The sequence below is a fragment of the Chlorocebus sabaeus genome, chromosome 23, assembly GCF_047675955.1.
Source record: "Chlorocebus sabaeus isolate Y175 chromosome 23, mChlSab1.0.hap1, whole genome shotgun sequence".
NCBI lineage: Eukaryota > Metazoa > Chordata > Mammalia > Primates > Cercopithecidae > Chlorocebus > Chlorocebus sabaeus.
This window is the reverse complement of record NC_132926.1, coordinates 72125456-72141374: the sequence shown is the minus strand read 5'-3', so window position 1 is coordinate 72141374 and position 15919 is coordinate 72125456. Positions and strand designations below refer to the sequence as shown.

The following is a 15919-nucleotide window of genomic DNA, read 5'->3' as shown; positions in this document are numbered from 1 at the left end:
GGAAATAGACTTTTGATCCTTTTGAGAACTTAATCCTGGGCAATGGAACTGATTCTGTGGGGTCTGAGTGGAGCTGTGGTTTCCAAACACTTGCACATTTAGGTTGGTTGATTTAAAATTCATTGTTTTTAGAATGGTGTGCTTTTCCAACCACAAATTTAATCCTAGTAACCAGGGTATTTACCATATTCTTGATACTCTTAGTAAAAGACCTCATAAAAATGCCATTTAAATTTATCTTTGCTGTTAGGTAAGTTGAACAAATTATAAAAGAAAAAATACTCTTTCCCTGAATCTTCATACAGGTAAAAAATAAAGGATTTCACGAACTAAAGATAAATGTGTAGACCGGCACTGTTTCCTTTTTAGGTATTGTGGGGAAGCAAAGGGTTACTATGTTCAGGGAATTTCTTAGATAACTGAAGTTCAATTTTCTGATTTCATAGTTAAATTTAATTTTGCTTTTAACTTTTTTATTAATTTCAAATTTCATTAGTATTTGCTTTTTGTTAGAATTTCAGGTATGGACAAACTTTCTCACGTAACTTCTTTAGGTAATAATATGATAGGTTTTTCAGAATAACCCATGATTCATAGGATGAATCAAGAAGTAAAAGTTATCTGGTTGGTGGTTTTATGCCCTAAATGTGACTTCTGCAGTTATCTGTGATCACTTTGCTACCTACAGGAAAACCTGTAGTTCTGAAATAATCATTTTGAGTTTCTCAAAACTTCTGGTAAGTCAGAAACTATGTTTTTGACCATCTGTTTGTACTTTTGTGTAAGCCATTATTTAATATCCCTGAGAGCTCTAAGTTATATTTTCAGCTTTATAGCATTACCGCACAGAAGATATACTCATCTATTTTTAAGTTTGCTAAAAACTATTGTTTTTTAGTGGAAAAGTTTTTCCTGGAGTACAACGTGGCACACACTTTGGCACATACTTGTGTCATCAAGTTTGATTTACCATTGTTTTTCATCAGTTATATTTAGAGATGGGCTGTGTCTCAGAGTAAATGCTGTAGCAACTCATCCTGAAATTCCAACTTCTCAATCAGATATATTTGCATAATTGCTTTTGCTTTTATTTAACCGTGTCACTATATCTTCTGGGTTTTCCTTGGATTATCCAGGACCTCTAGTTCTCACATCATAGGGCAGTTTGTGTAGACTAGATGGCCCTGTTCTGCTGCTGGTGGCTGTAGCTTAGCTCGCCAGAGTACTTAGTGCTTAACTTGGAAATTGATAGACTCTGACTTGCCTATTTACTTATTTGAGCAAACTATACTCATCAGAACTAAATGCTTGTCATTTTTCTTTTCCCCCTCTCTTCCTGTTTCCCTCTGGGCAGTGAACTGTCCAGTGGCTAATAGTGTTAAGCAGGAGCAGGGGCCACTGAGGTCTGACTGGCTCCTGGCCTTCCAAAGGGGTTCTCCGTGTAGCCCATTTCTATTTGCTGGTCTTGCCCTCTGCCTCTTTTCTCTTTTTTAGTCTTTAGTTTTCTCTCTCTCTCTCTCTTTCTCTCTCTCTCTTTTCTCTTTTTTTTTGACAGAGTCTCCTCTATCACCCAGGCTGGAATGCAGTGGAGCGATCTCGGCTCACTGCAGCCTCTGCCGCACTGGTTCAAGGATTCTCCCGCCACAGCCTCCTAGGTAGCTGAGACTACAGGTGTACACCAGCATGCCTGGCTAATTTTCGTATTTTTAGTAGGGACGGGGTTTTGCCATGTTGACCAGGCTGGTCTCGAACTGTTGACCTCAGGTGATCCACCCGCCTTATCCTCCCAAAAGTGCTGGTATTACAGGCATGAACCACTGCACCTGGACTGATTTTCTTTTTTCATGTGTTTCCTTTCTAGATTATTTGTCTTCTCTTCCTTGGTGTTCTCGTGCATATGAAAAAAATAATAAATGATGGATAAATAAGTGTAATGCAAACTTGGAGTGCCTCACTGATAAATTTTACAGTAGTTGCCTGGATTAAACATGAAGCTGTCATATGTAAACTTGCAGTAACATATAAATATTTTTTTCTTTCCAGTCCAGGTCATTTTTTTTTTCCAAAATGAAAGTAGTTGGTAGGAAATAGAGATACCAGGATCACCTGAAATGCTCTCTTCCAAACTGTGTACCTTCCCATGTTTGTATTTGAGCTCCTCTAAACGAATCTCCCTCTGGGAAAAGATAAGCCCAGTTGTGGAGAGAGTCTTTCCTTAGTAATATTCATGACTCACCTGTCTCTCCTGTTTTTCACACATCATTGCCTGAACACTCAGGTTGTCTCAATCCTGGCTTATTGGGTTTTAATGAAATCACTAATCAAGGCCCATGATAGAAATATGAAGTCTTCAGGGTATTTGGCTCTGTCAGTGTTCACACTGCCTGAAAGGGTGATCAGTCTTCAGGGATCTTTTATTTAGTGCCAAGTTTTCTGTATTAAGAAATACTGGAAAGTTGTTTAACATTCTAAACTTTGGCTTCCTGTAAATCAGACATCTGGATGATTGATCAAAATTCGTAGACAAAATGTGGCTTTTCATTTTAGATGCAAAGAAGACATCAGCCAACTTCCATGCTTTTGTAGATTGGCTTTTAGCTAGTATTGCATAAAATAACAAAAATATTTATTCTTGAATTTAATTCACTAAACTAGTTTTGGATATATGCTACTTTTGCCCCCCTTAAACCAACCAGATGCAGATATTTGGATTAGTATTAATGAATAGAGCCTATTTGTTGTTAGTACCAGATTTTCAATCCAGGAGGAAATGAGGGTTTGGGGAGAGAGACTATTAATATTTTATGGTTACGTACTGTAATTGTATTAAGTTACTAAACCAGTTAATTATTCAAAAGATTTTGTAATCTCTCAGCAAGAAGGAATAAAGAAACAGAAAATGAGTTAGTATTAAAGATTGTCTTTGTTGGGTGTCTATTTTTGTTAAGCCTTACAAATTCAATTTAAAAACTAATGCATACCTGACAAAATATTCTTACATTTCTCAATCTCTACTTTAGTTGTTCTTTGACCTTTTTCTCCCCAAAGTAACTATTTGCCCAAATGAAGCTTCAGAAGAAAACAAAATCAAGAACGAAAATCAAGCAACATTACCAAAATTATATAAACTCTTTGGTCCTTAATGATTTTGAAACAGAGTTGAGAGGCCTTATAGTTCAACCCTACTTTTGTTTTTCGTTTGGAATTTAACTTTTGTTTTTCTATTTGTATTCTCTCCAGATTCTGAAAATGATTAGAAGTGCAGTTGAAGGGCTCTCTCTTTCTTAACATCTCTTAAGCTAATAAAAGAACACTCTGTTTCCCTTTTCATTATCGTTCAGACATCGCGTTCAAAAGGTTTCTAAAAATACTAAATTAGAAGAAATCTTGTGCTCACTAGCCTTAAAAGCTCTACAAGATCAGAGCAGTTTGGAAATTTCTAATGAAGGTGAGGCACGGTGGCTCACACCTGTAATTGCAGCACTTTGGGAGTCCAAGGCAGGCAGATCACGAGGTTAGGAGATCAAGACCATCCTGGCTAACAAGGTGAAACCCCGTCTCTACTAAATATACAAAAAATTAGCCGGATGTGGTGGCACGCACCTGTAATCCCAGCTAGTCGGGAGACTGAGGCAGGAGAATCGCTTGAACGCAGGAGGTGGAGGTTGCAGTGAGCTGAGATCGCGCCACTGCACTCCAGCCTGGGCGACGGAGCAAGGTTCTGTCTCAAAAAAAAAAAAAAAAAAAAATTTCTAATGAGATATAATTTTTTGACAATGTCAGGTTTAATAAATCCGTTTTATAGCACCCATAATTTAATGAAATGCAATTTATTTCATTTTTAGAAAATAACATTTTTCTGGGGGAAAAGTTGAGAGAGGTGGGAATTAATTTTTCTTGCAGTATAATCATCTTTCATTTAATTGAAGCTTTAAACATTACCATATAGGCTGCTACTTTAGCTTTCTTGGTTAATCTGTGATTAGAAGATAGAATATAATACAAACAGAAGCTCCTGTATCCTCTTGTGTTTTATTTAATATTGCACTTAAGAGGAAAGTACATACCTTGCAATAATATAATACCAGTAAGTGACATTGCTAACTGTGGCCTTGTCTTCAGAGCTGTAATTATTGGACTTTAGTGTCCTAGTTTCTGATACCAACAGCTACTTTGAAGAATTTAGGTCACTGTGGGTAACCAGTGTGTCATGTACATTTCACTGGCGCAAGGACTGTGTTCTCCTAGGCCGGTGTTTGTTAGCGAGTGAGTATGTATGTGTGTGTAAACCATGTTTTAACCCTTAGGGGAAACATCTTAAATGGGATACTTCTGCTCTATTTTCCACCAACATATTACAAGTATTATATGTAATGGATCTTACTCAAAGAAAACAAGTAGCCTGGAGGTAAAATATAATGAACTGACATCAAAAACTATGGAAGAAAAGACTTTCCTTTGACTGAAATGACTGATTTCCTTGCATGGGCATATTTAGCAATCGAAGAGAGTTGCTTAGTTTTTCTCTGAGCAATTTTGAATATATAAACATAAGTGGATTTATAACCTGACTCTTGGCTTTTAGAGAATCAAAATGAGCTTCGTCTAGTTAAACATACTAGGGGACTTCAAAAAGTTTGTGGACAAATGAAATTAAAAGATAAAATATAAAAATATAAACTGTTTCTCAACGTAAGCTTCATCAAGTTCACGACACTTTTGTAGGCAGTGAATCCAGCTACTTAGTCCATCCCTAAGGAACTGAGGGTCCTGGGAATTTAGCCATGTCATTTCAGTCTACTTGTATTTTTAAGTAAAATGAGTGCCCATTAAATATTTTTTAAGATTAGGAAACAAGAAGAAATCAGGAGGAGCCAAATTAGCACTGTAAGTGAATGCCTAATGATTTTCCATTGAAACTGTCACAAAATTACCCTCGTTTGATGAGAAGAATGAGCAGGAGCATTATGGTGGAGAAGAACTCTGGTGAAACTTTCCTGGGTGTTTTTCTGCTAAGGCTTTGCCTAATGTTCTCAAAACATTCTCATAACGAGCAGATATTACTGTTCTTTGGGCCTCCAGAAAGTCAACACACCAAATGTCGAGCATCCCAAAAAGCTGTTGCCATGACTTTTACTCTTGACCAGTCTACTTTTGCTTTGACTGGACCATTTCTACCTCTTGGTAGCCATTGTTTTGATTGTGCCTTGTCTTCAGAATCATACTGGTAAAGCTGTATTCCATCTACTATTGTAATTTTTCAAAGAAATGTTTGGGATCTTGATCCCACTTATGTAAAATTTCCATTGACAGCTCTGCTCTTGTCTGCAGCTGATCTGGACACAGTGGTTTTGGCACCCATTGAGTGGAAAGTTTCCTCAACTTTAATTTTTCAGTCAGAATTGTATAAGCTGCTAATTGTCAGTTCTCTTCAATTAGAGCAGGAAAGCAGACTTAATTTTTTTCTTGAAAATTGGTGTAGTCTTCATCTTCGACATTGTCTCATCCCTTCCCAAGACAATTTATCTATTTTGTAAATTGCTGATTTTCTTGCACCATTGTCCCCATAAACTTTTCATAAAGCATCAGTGATTTCACCATACTTCTACCCAAGCTTCACCATAAATTTGATGTTTGTTCTTATTTAAATTTTAGCATAATTTATATTGCTCTGATAGGGGCTCTTTTCAAACCGAAGTCTCACCCTTGTTAGTGCCTCAAACTAGATCCTGTGCAGACATGTTATAACAAGTAAGTATGAGTTTATTTTGATGAAATCCATGCATAGTTTTTTCATGATATGCATTTTCCATGAAACTTTTGAAGACCCCTCTTATAAGGAATCACATTGGGATTTAGAGACCCAAATCCTTAGTTTTGCCTCTAAGCAAACCAGAGGAGTATGGGTTTGTCCTTTCATTTCTTAGGGACTCAGTTTCTTAATCTATAAAAAAAGGTAGATGTTCAATTAGGTGTAACCATCAGTCTTCATACAACTTAGTTTCACCTAAAATCTCTTTTGTCTGACTCCCTGCTTCTAAATTCATCTTCTACACTTGATCTTAGCCAAAAGGCCAAGAAGTGATAAAATTCGTCTTCTAAGGACGCTTAAATCTGGGGCTTCCATCCCTGGTGTCTGCCCCACTTGTAAACAAGGTCTCAGAACTTCACTGAAGTTCTTTTTATTTCCATAAAAAGATTCATGAGGACATTAAGGTGGTTTGCAATCAGTCTCTCATTTTTTTCCAGAGCTATATTCCATATTTAGTTTTATTTAAAAGTAAAAAGCATTAAGTAAGTTATAGCTAGGCAGGCTTAGGTAATTAAAACATTTTTGGAATATCATAATATGCAATTGACTACTAAGGATTTTTTTCCCTGTTAATTGGAACTTTTAAAAATTGAAATAAATAGCTATGTGTTGAATCTGATTATTCCCTACAGGCATGAAAGAGAAGGTTATTTTAAGGGACTGTAAGCACGTTCTGGTTACACAGATTCAGAACTCAGAGATTATCTTTGGGGCTGTTTGAGAGCAGCTGATTGTTGAAGCCGTAACTCCTTAGCAAGGAAGCATCATCCCCTACAAAGGTGGGTTGCACTGAACTCAGATTCAGGGCACAGGAATGGGAAACATAGATGTGTAATGGTTCAGAGTTGAGACTCCAGAGACAGTTCTCTTGTGTTTTATTCCCAGGCCCATCCCAGCTCTGCCACTTAGCAGCTGTTTGACCTTGCACAGGTTACTGCCAGTCTGGCTTTGGTTTATCATCCTGAAATGTTGACAGTAGTAAAATCAGCTTCAGAGGATGTTGGGAGTATTCACTGAGTGAATATACAAGGAACCTTACCCATAGTGAATGTTGTATCTACTTATAAGAGTGAGTGAGCCAGATGGTTAGATAGTTGAGTGTTATAAGACAAAGCATGGTCATTACAGATTGGGGGAATTGGGGAGGATTTAATGAAAGAAATGAGTCATTGAGAGGCTAGGTCTTAGAGAATGTCACATGAAAGGCAGAAAGGAGGAAAAGAATATCACAATGTGTGAAATAAGGTTGTTTAGAAACCTACTATAAGGATTTAAAGAACTCTTTGTCCCTTATATATTTTTTAATTGACTTGTGGTTTTTCTTTATACATTTAAATAATTAAAGGATGTTATTTTGGTGTATTTTATAAATTTTAATGGAAACATTTTTCTCAATGGGTTGTACCTTTTTTATTCCTAATGGATAATGTGTCCCTTGGTGAATGTCACTCGTTGCTAGAATGATATATGATTTTATTTTTAATTTTTGTTTTTGTAAATATCAGTGCAAAGGGAAGTTATTAACATAAATAAGTAGCTGGTAATGGAAGGAGTTTTGTTATAGGAATATCATTCAGTACTTTGAACTCCTGGGTTAAATGCCGAAAGTCACAGACTGACCTATCGTCAAACATTAATTTTAATCAATTATTTTTAAAGTCCTACTGCCTGACAACCTGATTAGGTACACTTTCAATTTTGTTGAAAGCAAGCAATTGGAAACCACATGTTTTGCAGAAATATTTGTTACTTGGTCATTAAAGTCCAGTCAGACACCAATAAATTGAACTGTCTTTGTTCAGTACCCACTAAACAGGGTGAGAGAGATGCTGCTGCTTGTTTTATTTATTTATTTATTTATTTATTTATTTATTGTAAGTTGGGAGAAGAAATAGAGTGGTGGAAAAGAAAGAAACATCTGCATAGTATAGTTTGTGTCCTTTGTAGGGACATGGATGCAGCTGGAAACCATCATTCTTAGCAAACTATCACAAGAACAGAAAACCAAACACCGCATGTTCTCACTCATAGGTGGGAACTGAACAATGAGATCACTTGGACTCGGGAAGGGGAACATCACACACCGGGGCCTATCATGGGGAGGGGGGAGGGGGGAGGGATTGCATTGGGAGTTATACCTGATGTAAATGATGAGTAGATGGGTGCTGACGAGTTGATGGGTGCAGCACAGCAACATGGCACAAGTATCCATATGTAACAAACCTGCACGTTATGCACATGTACCCTAGAACTTAAAGTATAATAAAAAAAAAAAAAAAGAAAAAGAAAAACATCTGTCATGGAGGCAGATCATTGTGAGGAATCTTTTCCTGTCTAAAGGTGCCTTAGAAAGGAGCATGTTTGGGAAAACAGGAAATAGGTGAGTTCAGAGTAACTGCCAGTGCCACAGATGTGCAGATCAAATATCATTGTTAGTTCAGCCAGCTTCTCTCTTCTGTCTTAGACCAGCCCAAGCCTGGGTCACAGGGAAGGCGCCAAAAAACTCCAATGTTGTGAGCTATTTTATTCACTTCCTAGGGGAGTGTTTTAGTTAGACCTTTTTTATTTTATCTATTTTGAGGTTAAAACTGATGTCAGTGTTATGATCCCTCCAAAACAGAGCTTCCAAAAAATTCTGTTGTTTCATAACATTAATGGTTAAAAAAAAAAACAAAAAGCCTTTCAGTTTTGTTATATGTTTTTCAGTTATTACGTCTTCTTCAAGCATATCATAGTTTATTGGTATAATCTTTACCCAGCATTTACAATTCTTATGATCAAAATGCCATACCTTTCCTATTACAGATTTAGTTTTTGACATTTTTGTGAGAATTATTGAAATGAAAAGCGTAAAATAGGTACACTAGTGCCTAACTCGTAAGTGATCGATAAGTAATAGTAGCTGTTTATCTAGTAGTATTTTATGAATGGCACAAAGCAGTATATCATCATTTTCTTAAATTTGCGACTTGGAATGAAATTTACTAAAATTTGTATTTGTGAAAGCAGATGTTAAAATTTTCACTTGTGGAGAAATAATCAATATGAACATTTACAGACCCAGAAATCAGCAGTGACTCAGAGGATAAATTAGATCTTATAATGAATGGTAAATTGAGTGAGTCAACATGGAAAAAATGGTCATTCAATAGTGGAAATTATTACCATTTTTATTTTGGTACTTTCAGATATAAGTACAGTTTTTTAAAAATGTGGTCACGATAATATTTTCTTTTTAGAAACATTTAGATGTTGACTTACTCAGTTTATCGTTGTTGTGAGAATGTCATAAAAGCATACTTACGAATTAAGCAGTATATGTTAATTAGTAACCATGAGCTTGAGCTTTAAGCTAAGTTGGATAAATTTTACAAAAACATCACTAAAGTAAGTGCATAATAGCAAAGGTAGTTTTATATTTTTGATGATTAAAATACAAAACAAAATGTTTCCCAAATCGAAGAGGGAATATTCAAAATCAGAAGCCCTGGTTTTTTATGATTATCCTACTTCTACAACAAAGTGATGATTCTGTCCTCCTCTCTGCTCAGACACAGATTGGAGGAAAGGAGATGAGCACAACGATCAGATAGATAGCAAGGTTCGCTTTGCCTGAGAGTCAGTATTTTTAAGACACTCAGACATTTCTTTGAATCTTAGATGGGTATTTTGGAGATTTATTTTATGTGATTTGATAGCCATGTTAAATTTCAGTTAGACTTTTATTTGCAGACTTAAATATGTCTCTTAGGATTCTTGCCATCACTTGTCTTTTTCCTAGGTGACTGTGGGCCATTTGCTATTGTCCCTCTTGATGTAAAGAGTTGTCCTAATCACATTAGGTGCCACTGATAAGATACTGGACTTTGCTGGGATATGAGTGAGGTTCTGTTTTGTCCTTTTTCCCGAGTTGTTGCCTCTCACTCCTATAACTGGTTGAGTGTGGCGAGAGTGGTGTATGATTTATGAGTATATTCCTTGGGAAAGTGTATTTTGCATTTCAAAATAGCTAGAGTAAGACGATCTGGAGAGGTGGAGAGGGTTGAGCTAACTCAGAGATTCTGCAGTTCAGGGTTGAATTAGGTGGCTCCAGATAAATTGTTGAGGAACTGAGAGAGTTGGTGGTACAGAGGAAGTAAAAGCCTGGGATTCTCCAAAGGCTGTCGTGAGTTGTCGCTCAGAGCTGTGACTCCAGGGTTTCCATTTGCATTTCTTGGAGTCCTTACACCCTCCTGGATGTTTCCTCTACTCATATTTCAGGCATGGCATGTGTCAGGCTTGCCCTCCAGTTTTTCTCTCCCCACACCAGGGAGCACCCCCTTTGGTTTCCTTAGACTGGTGCTGAGCAACAGTGAAGAGGGTGATGCCTTTTGTTTTCTGTTCTCTCTTTCTGATCCACCCAGTGGGGGAAGGCTCTGAGAAGAGCAACGTCATTTTGATAGTGGTGCTAAAACCCTGTAAGCCTGAGTGTTCTGTCCTCCTAAAGCTGTGGTATGGCCCAGCCTCCTGACGGTGATCTACTTGGTTTTATTTTTTCTTGCTGTCTCAGAAAATATTCTAAAAATGCTTAATATTATTTTATAAATACAGGTATAAATAATATATATGTGTACTACTCTTCTGACAAATTCCACACATTACAGATACAAAATAAAATTCCTCTGGCATCTGTGTCTGTCTCCATCCACTCCTCAGGAGAGGAATTCAGATATATGTGCAAGCATACATGCACCACATGGTCTTAAAACTGTAGAAAAGTATAGTATTGTGTTTGTGTCGATTTTCAGCATAGTTTATCATGCTATACAAATGCTACATTTAGCTTTTTTCTTCTCATGTTTCTCTGCCAAGAGAGACAGTTACCTCATTCTTTTCATTTGTGACACAGCATTCCATAACATGGGCGTATGTGATTTTATTTATTCATTTCCCTATTGTTCCTAGCACCAGTATGCAGTAAACATGCTGGTGCACGCCTACTGGGCTCACCATTTTGTACATCTCAGCTAAGTACAGTGGGGAGGAACTGCTGTGCAATAGAGTATCTGTCTTTAATATTAAATATGTATTACTTTCTTGGCTTCTAAGGTGAGCATGCCATTTTGAAAGAGAGTTTTGGGTTGTTACAAAGAGTTTTTGGGGTCTGGAAGCCTCTTGTGCCTTATTTCACTCAAATAGCTCTTGGAAGATACCAGATTTCAGTTCAGTGCCCTCTCCCCTTAAAAACAAAACAAAACAAAATCTGGAGGTCTTCTCTCTACTCACTACAAGGCCTCTCCCAGTCCTTGGTCCCAGAGTAACTTGAGCCTTCTTCCATAGTTGGTCTGCCAGTGAGGCATGATGATGAAGTGATAGAGTCCTGGTTCTGCCAGTCTTGTCCTTGGGAAAGTGATTTCTTCCTTGGCTTAGGGTCAGGACGAAAGGAGTCATTATATATAAAGCTTGTAGTAAACATATGGTACATAGTAAGCATCAGTAACTCTTGGCTCCTGTGATTGCCACATAGCTGCCACCCTTCACTCAGCATACATTTATTATACATGTCTACGTGCTGGGAACATGAAGATAAATAAGACATGGTCTCTAGCCTTAAGGAACTTACATTCTAACATGCATGTAACATGTATGTAAAATGAAAGTTCTTATTCTCTCATCTTTCCAGCTACTTAAACTTTATCCATAGCCCAGTTTGCTTTCCTCCCATGTCAGCTAACTTCTGCATGATAAAGGACAGGCTTTCATATCTTAGCTATTTCTGTCTAACAGTGATTCAGTACTTACCATGTACCCCAAATGTTGTTAAGAACTGTAATGCAAAGATGGTGCATAAGACAGTCTGTATTTATGAGAAGCTAACGTTCTATAGGGAGATAAAAAACAAACAAACAAAAAAAATCCTAGCTCTGGGGGTGGGATCTACCCCCATCTATAGAACACTCTGATGTAGTGGGACCTTCTGAAGGACTCTTTCTGGCCTTTTTATTACCACTTTTCACCTGTGAACTGGCTCTGTTCTACCTTGCGTTGCCTATGTGAATAAGGATAAACAACCTCCATTATCTCTTCCAAGGAGGAGAGAATTAGCAGCAAGAAGGCACATATTTCTTTGTTGAAACCTGGGAATGGCATCACTCCTTTCTTTCCCTAGTGACTAATCTTGTAAAGTGTTGAAGAAAAACCAGAGGGACTTAGAAAGCCCTGGCCATTCATGCCCAGGTGGAGCCACTTTGGTAAAAAAAAAAAAAAGCATTTTTGCTGCCATGTGATGTACAGGTAAAACAGACCACTGGATACTGCTGGTTTGCATTCCTGCTTCCCGGGATGTTCTCCCTTCCATCGCATGAGCCTCTTTGGGAAAGGTACAACTTAAGGAATTACTGACACAGAATAGGAACAGTTGGCAATCCTTTCACTCTTTCACATATACTGTTCTTTAAAAAAATAATAAATTACCATTGAGAACTCAGGGATACCTCCTTGTTTTTATGACCATTACAGGTTTTGTTTGGCTTGTTCATAATAAGCATGTTTAATCTTATTTTAAAAGTCTGTCCTGATACAAACTTTAAATTGGTATCTTGCTGAATTGTGAATGGACATAAAGTTCCTTTTAAAGAGCTTTAAGTGTTTGTTGCCACAACAGGATCTAAGTATAATACTGAGCTTGAGAAAGATGATTTTCTCAACAGAAATACTTTATTATTGATAGAGGTAATGTGAAATAATTATTTTTTCCTTGAAGCATGTTCTTTTATAAATGCTTTCTGGAGGTACATGAATTAAAATTAATGATGTTCTCTTTTGTTAAGGCTTTATTTCATTTCATGTATTCTGTTGCTCTTTGAGAAAATATCTAATCTAGAGCGAAGAAAACATAAAACAGTATACTAAAAACCCAATGGATGCTTTTATTAAATTAGAGTTTACTTCTTGTCATCAGCCATGCTCCCTAGTATTACATGAATACTATCATGCTTGGTGCTACATTTTGTTTTAGATGTTTTTGGTTCATTTGTAGATGCTTATTTATTATTATTAAAATTCCATATATATTTCATTTTGGCTTTACAAAACTATTTTGGTTAATGTAAGCATACTGAAAAGAGGGTTTGTGTTTAGAGTAATGCATTTCCTAGGTCATAGAAGATACTGTTATTTATCATCAGTTATATATGTGATTTGTTTTTCAACTTCTCAGTAGTGATGGAGTTATTTGGGTCATCTGTCTTTGCAGGTCCTTGTAGTAACTGTCATCAGGAAATGTACATGTGTAGGTAACTGGCAGAGGTTGGTGGTTCAGACTGTGGCCATTTAAAAAAAAAAAAAAAGGCATCAGCTGGGTGCAGTGGCACATGCCTGTAGTCCCAGTTACTCAGGAGGCTGAGGTGGGAAGATTGCTTGAGCCCAGGAGTTGGAGGCCAACCTGAGCAACATAGTGAGGCCCTGTCTCTCTCTCTCTTTTTTTTTTTTATTTAAATAAAGGACATTCCACATTTCCTCACCCATGGAGATGGTACTCATAATAGTTTTATGAATGTAGTAAGAAACTGAAGTTAGCTCCATTTGAGTTGGAAGAGCAGTATATACCAGAAAGAAGTTCAGTGAGCATTCTGAAAATTCTGTTCCTAGAGGCTTCAGCCCATTTAAGTGTTATTTATCACTAGATTGTTATTTATATTTTAGAATTTCCATTGTACTTTTCAGATAAATCTATGGTGTTTACACTACATCTACATTCTTTGTTTTTTGTTTTTTGTTTTTTTTTAACAGAAATGTCTTAGCTTCTGGAAGTCCATTTTATTCACTAACACATGCTAAAAGGCTTCAGCAATATCCTGCTCCATTCTAGAAAACAGCAATCTGATCCTTTTTTTCTCCTCAATCATTAGCAAGATTATGCATTTGGGGTGAGATGATCCTTCTTGAACAAGTAGCCAGAAATCATTTGTTCCAGTTTCTTCTCAAGGTGCTGAATTAAGTCTCGCCTCATAAATCTTGTGGCTTCCTTGATGATGGAATGATTCAAAAAATCATTTCTTGACTTCCATAGGTCCTTGCAGTCCTTCAAGCAATTTGAAGAGTTTTTCATATTTTCGTCCAAAGTGTCGAATTTCCTTCACTAATTGACATTTTATATCAACATTAATTTCTTCTTGGCTTTTTGGAAAAGGGAGTATTTCTGTGACTTTTAGGTCATCTCCAGAGAAATTCCTGGTAATGATTCCTCCTACAGGTGCATTTCTACCAGGTTTCTGCATTAGCCCATCTTTGCTGAAACCACTGAAATCATCAAACCAAGAATCCAATTGGCTTGGTGGAATACCATCTCCTGCCATAAGCTTCTTTTCCTTGGACATGGTAAAACCTCCAATAAGGCTGTCTCCTGCTCTTTGTTTCCTTAACAGGGCCATCTTCTGCCTTTTCTGAGATGAAGGACTCTCGATTCCCTATGATATTTAAACACGTTTTCAGGTTCTACAGCAACCTTCTCTGCTTTATCAGTCATTGTTTCCAGAAGGACCGATCCAGTATAGCCCAAGGGGAATGGAAGGGAAACTGCCTGCCATGGCGTGCCCTGCCCCAGCCAAACACTGGGAACACTGGGAACCTGTGTGGTGTGCCAAAGTCCCGAGGAGAAGCCTTGTGTTCAGTAGGACCGCGGGTGCCAGCCCCGAGAACCGAGAACCGTGGAGCCTGCATTTACATTCTTTCCCACAAACCTCACAAAGTTAAACTTCCTTTCTTTAACTCTTTGCTGGCTCCTTCTGTTAAACTCTGGGGATTCTTCTTGGCTCCTAGGAAAAAGTCTTCCTTACTCCTTTCCTTCCTTCCGCATTTTCCCTTTTTTCCTTTCTGAACCTCAGAAGGCTTCAGCTTTATTAAATAGAATAACGTCACTCTTTCTTCTTATGACCACTTTCCTCATTGCTGTCTTTAGAAGGTCCTGTAATATCTCTCACACACCCTTTTTAAAAAAATTTTCCATAGGTTATTGGGGTACAGGTGGTATTTGGTTACATTAGTAAGTTCTTTAGTGGTGATTTTTGAGATTTTGGTGCACCCATCACCTGAGCAGTATACACTGCACTCTGTTTGTAGTCTTTTATCCCTTGCCCCCCTCCAACCCTTCCTCCCAAGTCCCCAGAGTCCTTTGTATCATTCTTATGCCTTTGCATCCTCATAGCTTAGCTCCCACATATCATTGAGAACATACAATGTTTGGTTTTCCATTCCTGAGTTACTTCACTTAGAATAGTAGTCTCCAGTCTCATCCAGGTCACTGCAAATGCCATTAATTCATTCCTTTTTATCTCATACACCCTTGATCTGTATTAAGTGTGTTGGATTTCCTCTTAACTTCTCTCTCTATGAAATTGACCCAAGGCCTCACTGAGGACCTGAAGATACAATTAAAGTAGAATGACAGAGACTAGTAAACACTTCAGGCTTGTCCAAACGAATGTTTGATATGTTAGGGACTTTTTAAAGCTGTCCTCTGCTTTATATAACAAAGGACAAAATGGATCATTTCATAACAAGGGGTCGTAAGAGATACTAAACTCAACTAAAATTGATTTAACTTCTGGAGAGCTTTCCAGATTATAGTCCACAAATACTAATATTTTAATATCACTTTCAGCCATAAACCATCTCCTTGGATCTCCTGTCTCTTTTCCTAGCAATAATACACTGTCACTTGAACCAGCAGAATGTAAACTTTACTGGCTCATAATATCTGGTCTGTAAGGAGAAAATGGTGAAAAGGTAGGCTAGAATGGCTCTTTTGGGGAATGGTGTTGCAGGTGAGAAGTGGACTGGCCTGTAGCTGAGTAGCCCTTTTTTCATTTCATGTCCTGTTTTGAACTCAGAGAGTCATTTACATGTTATACATCATCTACATTTTTCTCATCCCAGCTGCTTCATTCTTTAGTTGAATAATATGCTCCCCTGAATAAATGTTATCTACCTTCTGATAGTTTTTAAAAAGAAAAGTTAAATTGTCATAGCATTTATTATATGAGAGATGTTAAGACAGGAAGTAGAAAACAAGAAAATGTATGTAACTTTGGAAGGAGTTCTATATCTATATCTATATCTATATCTATA

The 15919-nt window shown here is 37.3% G+C and overlaps 2 protein-coding genes and 1 pseudogene across 2 annotated transcripts in view; 1 reads left to right on the top strand and 2 right to left on the bottom strand.

Moving 5' to 3' along the window:
- Positions 1-15919, top strand: part of MAN2A1 (mannosidase alpha class 2A member 1) — a 172199-nt gene that overhangs the window by 130485 nt on the left and 25795 nt on the right. The gene's annotated exons all lie outside the window — the stretch shown is intronic.
- On the bottom strand, positions 5906-6086 carry LOC140710003 (U2 spliceosomal RNA; annotated as a pseudogene).
- On the bottom strand, positions 8931-15918 carry LOC119619327 (cancer/testis antigen family 45 member A10-like). Its single transcript, XM_073010776.1, has one exon. The coding sequence runs from the start codon at positions 14221-14223 to the stop codon at positions 13843-13845; it is 381 nt and encodes a 126-aa protein (XP_072866877.1). The 5' UTR covers positions 14224-15918; the 3' UTR covers positions 8931-13842.

Excerpts from the sequence above, each read along its gene's own strand:
- LOC119619327 (XM_073010776.1), bottom strand. The coding sequence starts at position 14,223 with ATGGCCCTGTTAAGGAAACAAAGAGCAGGAGACAGCCTTATTGGAGGT.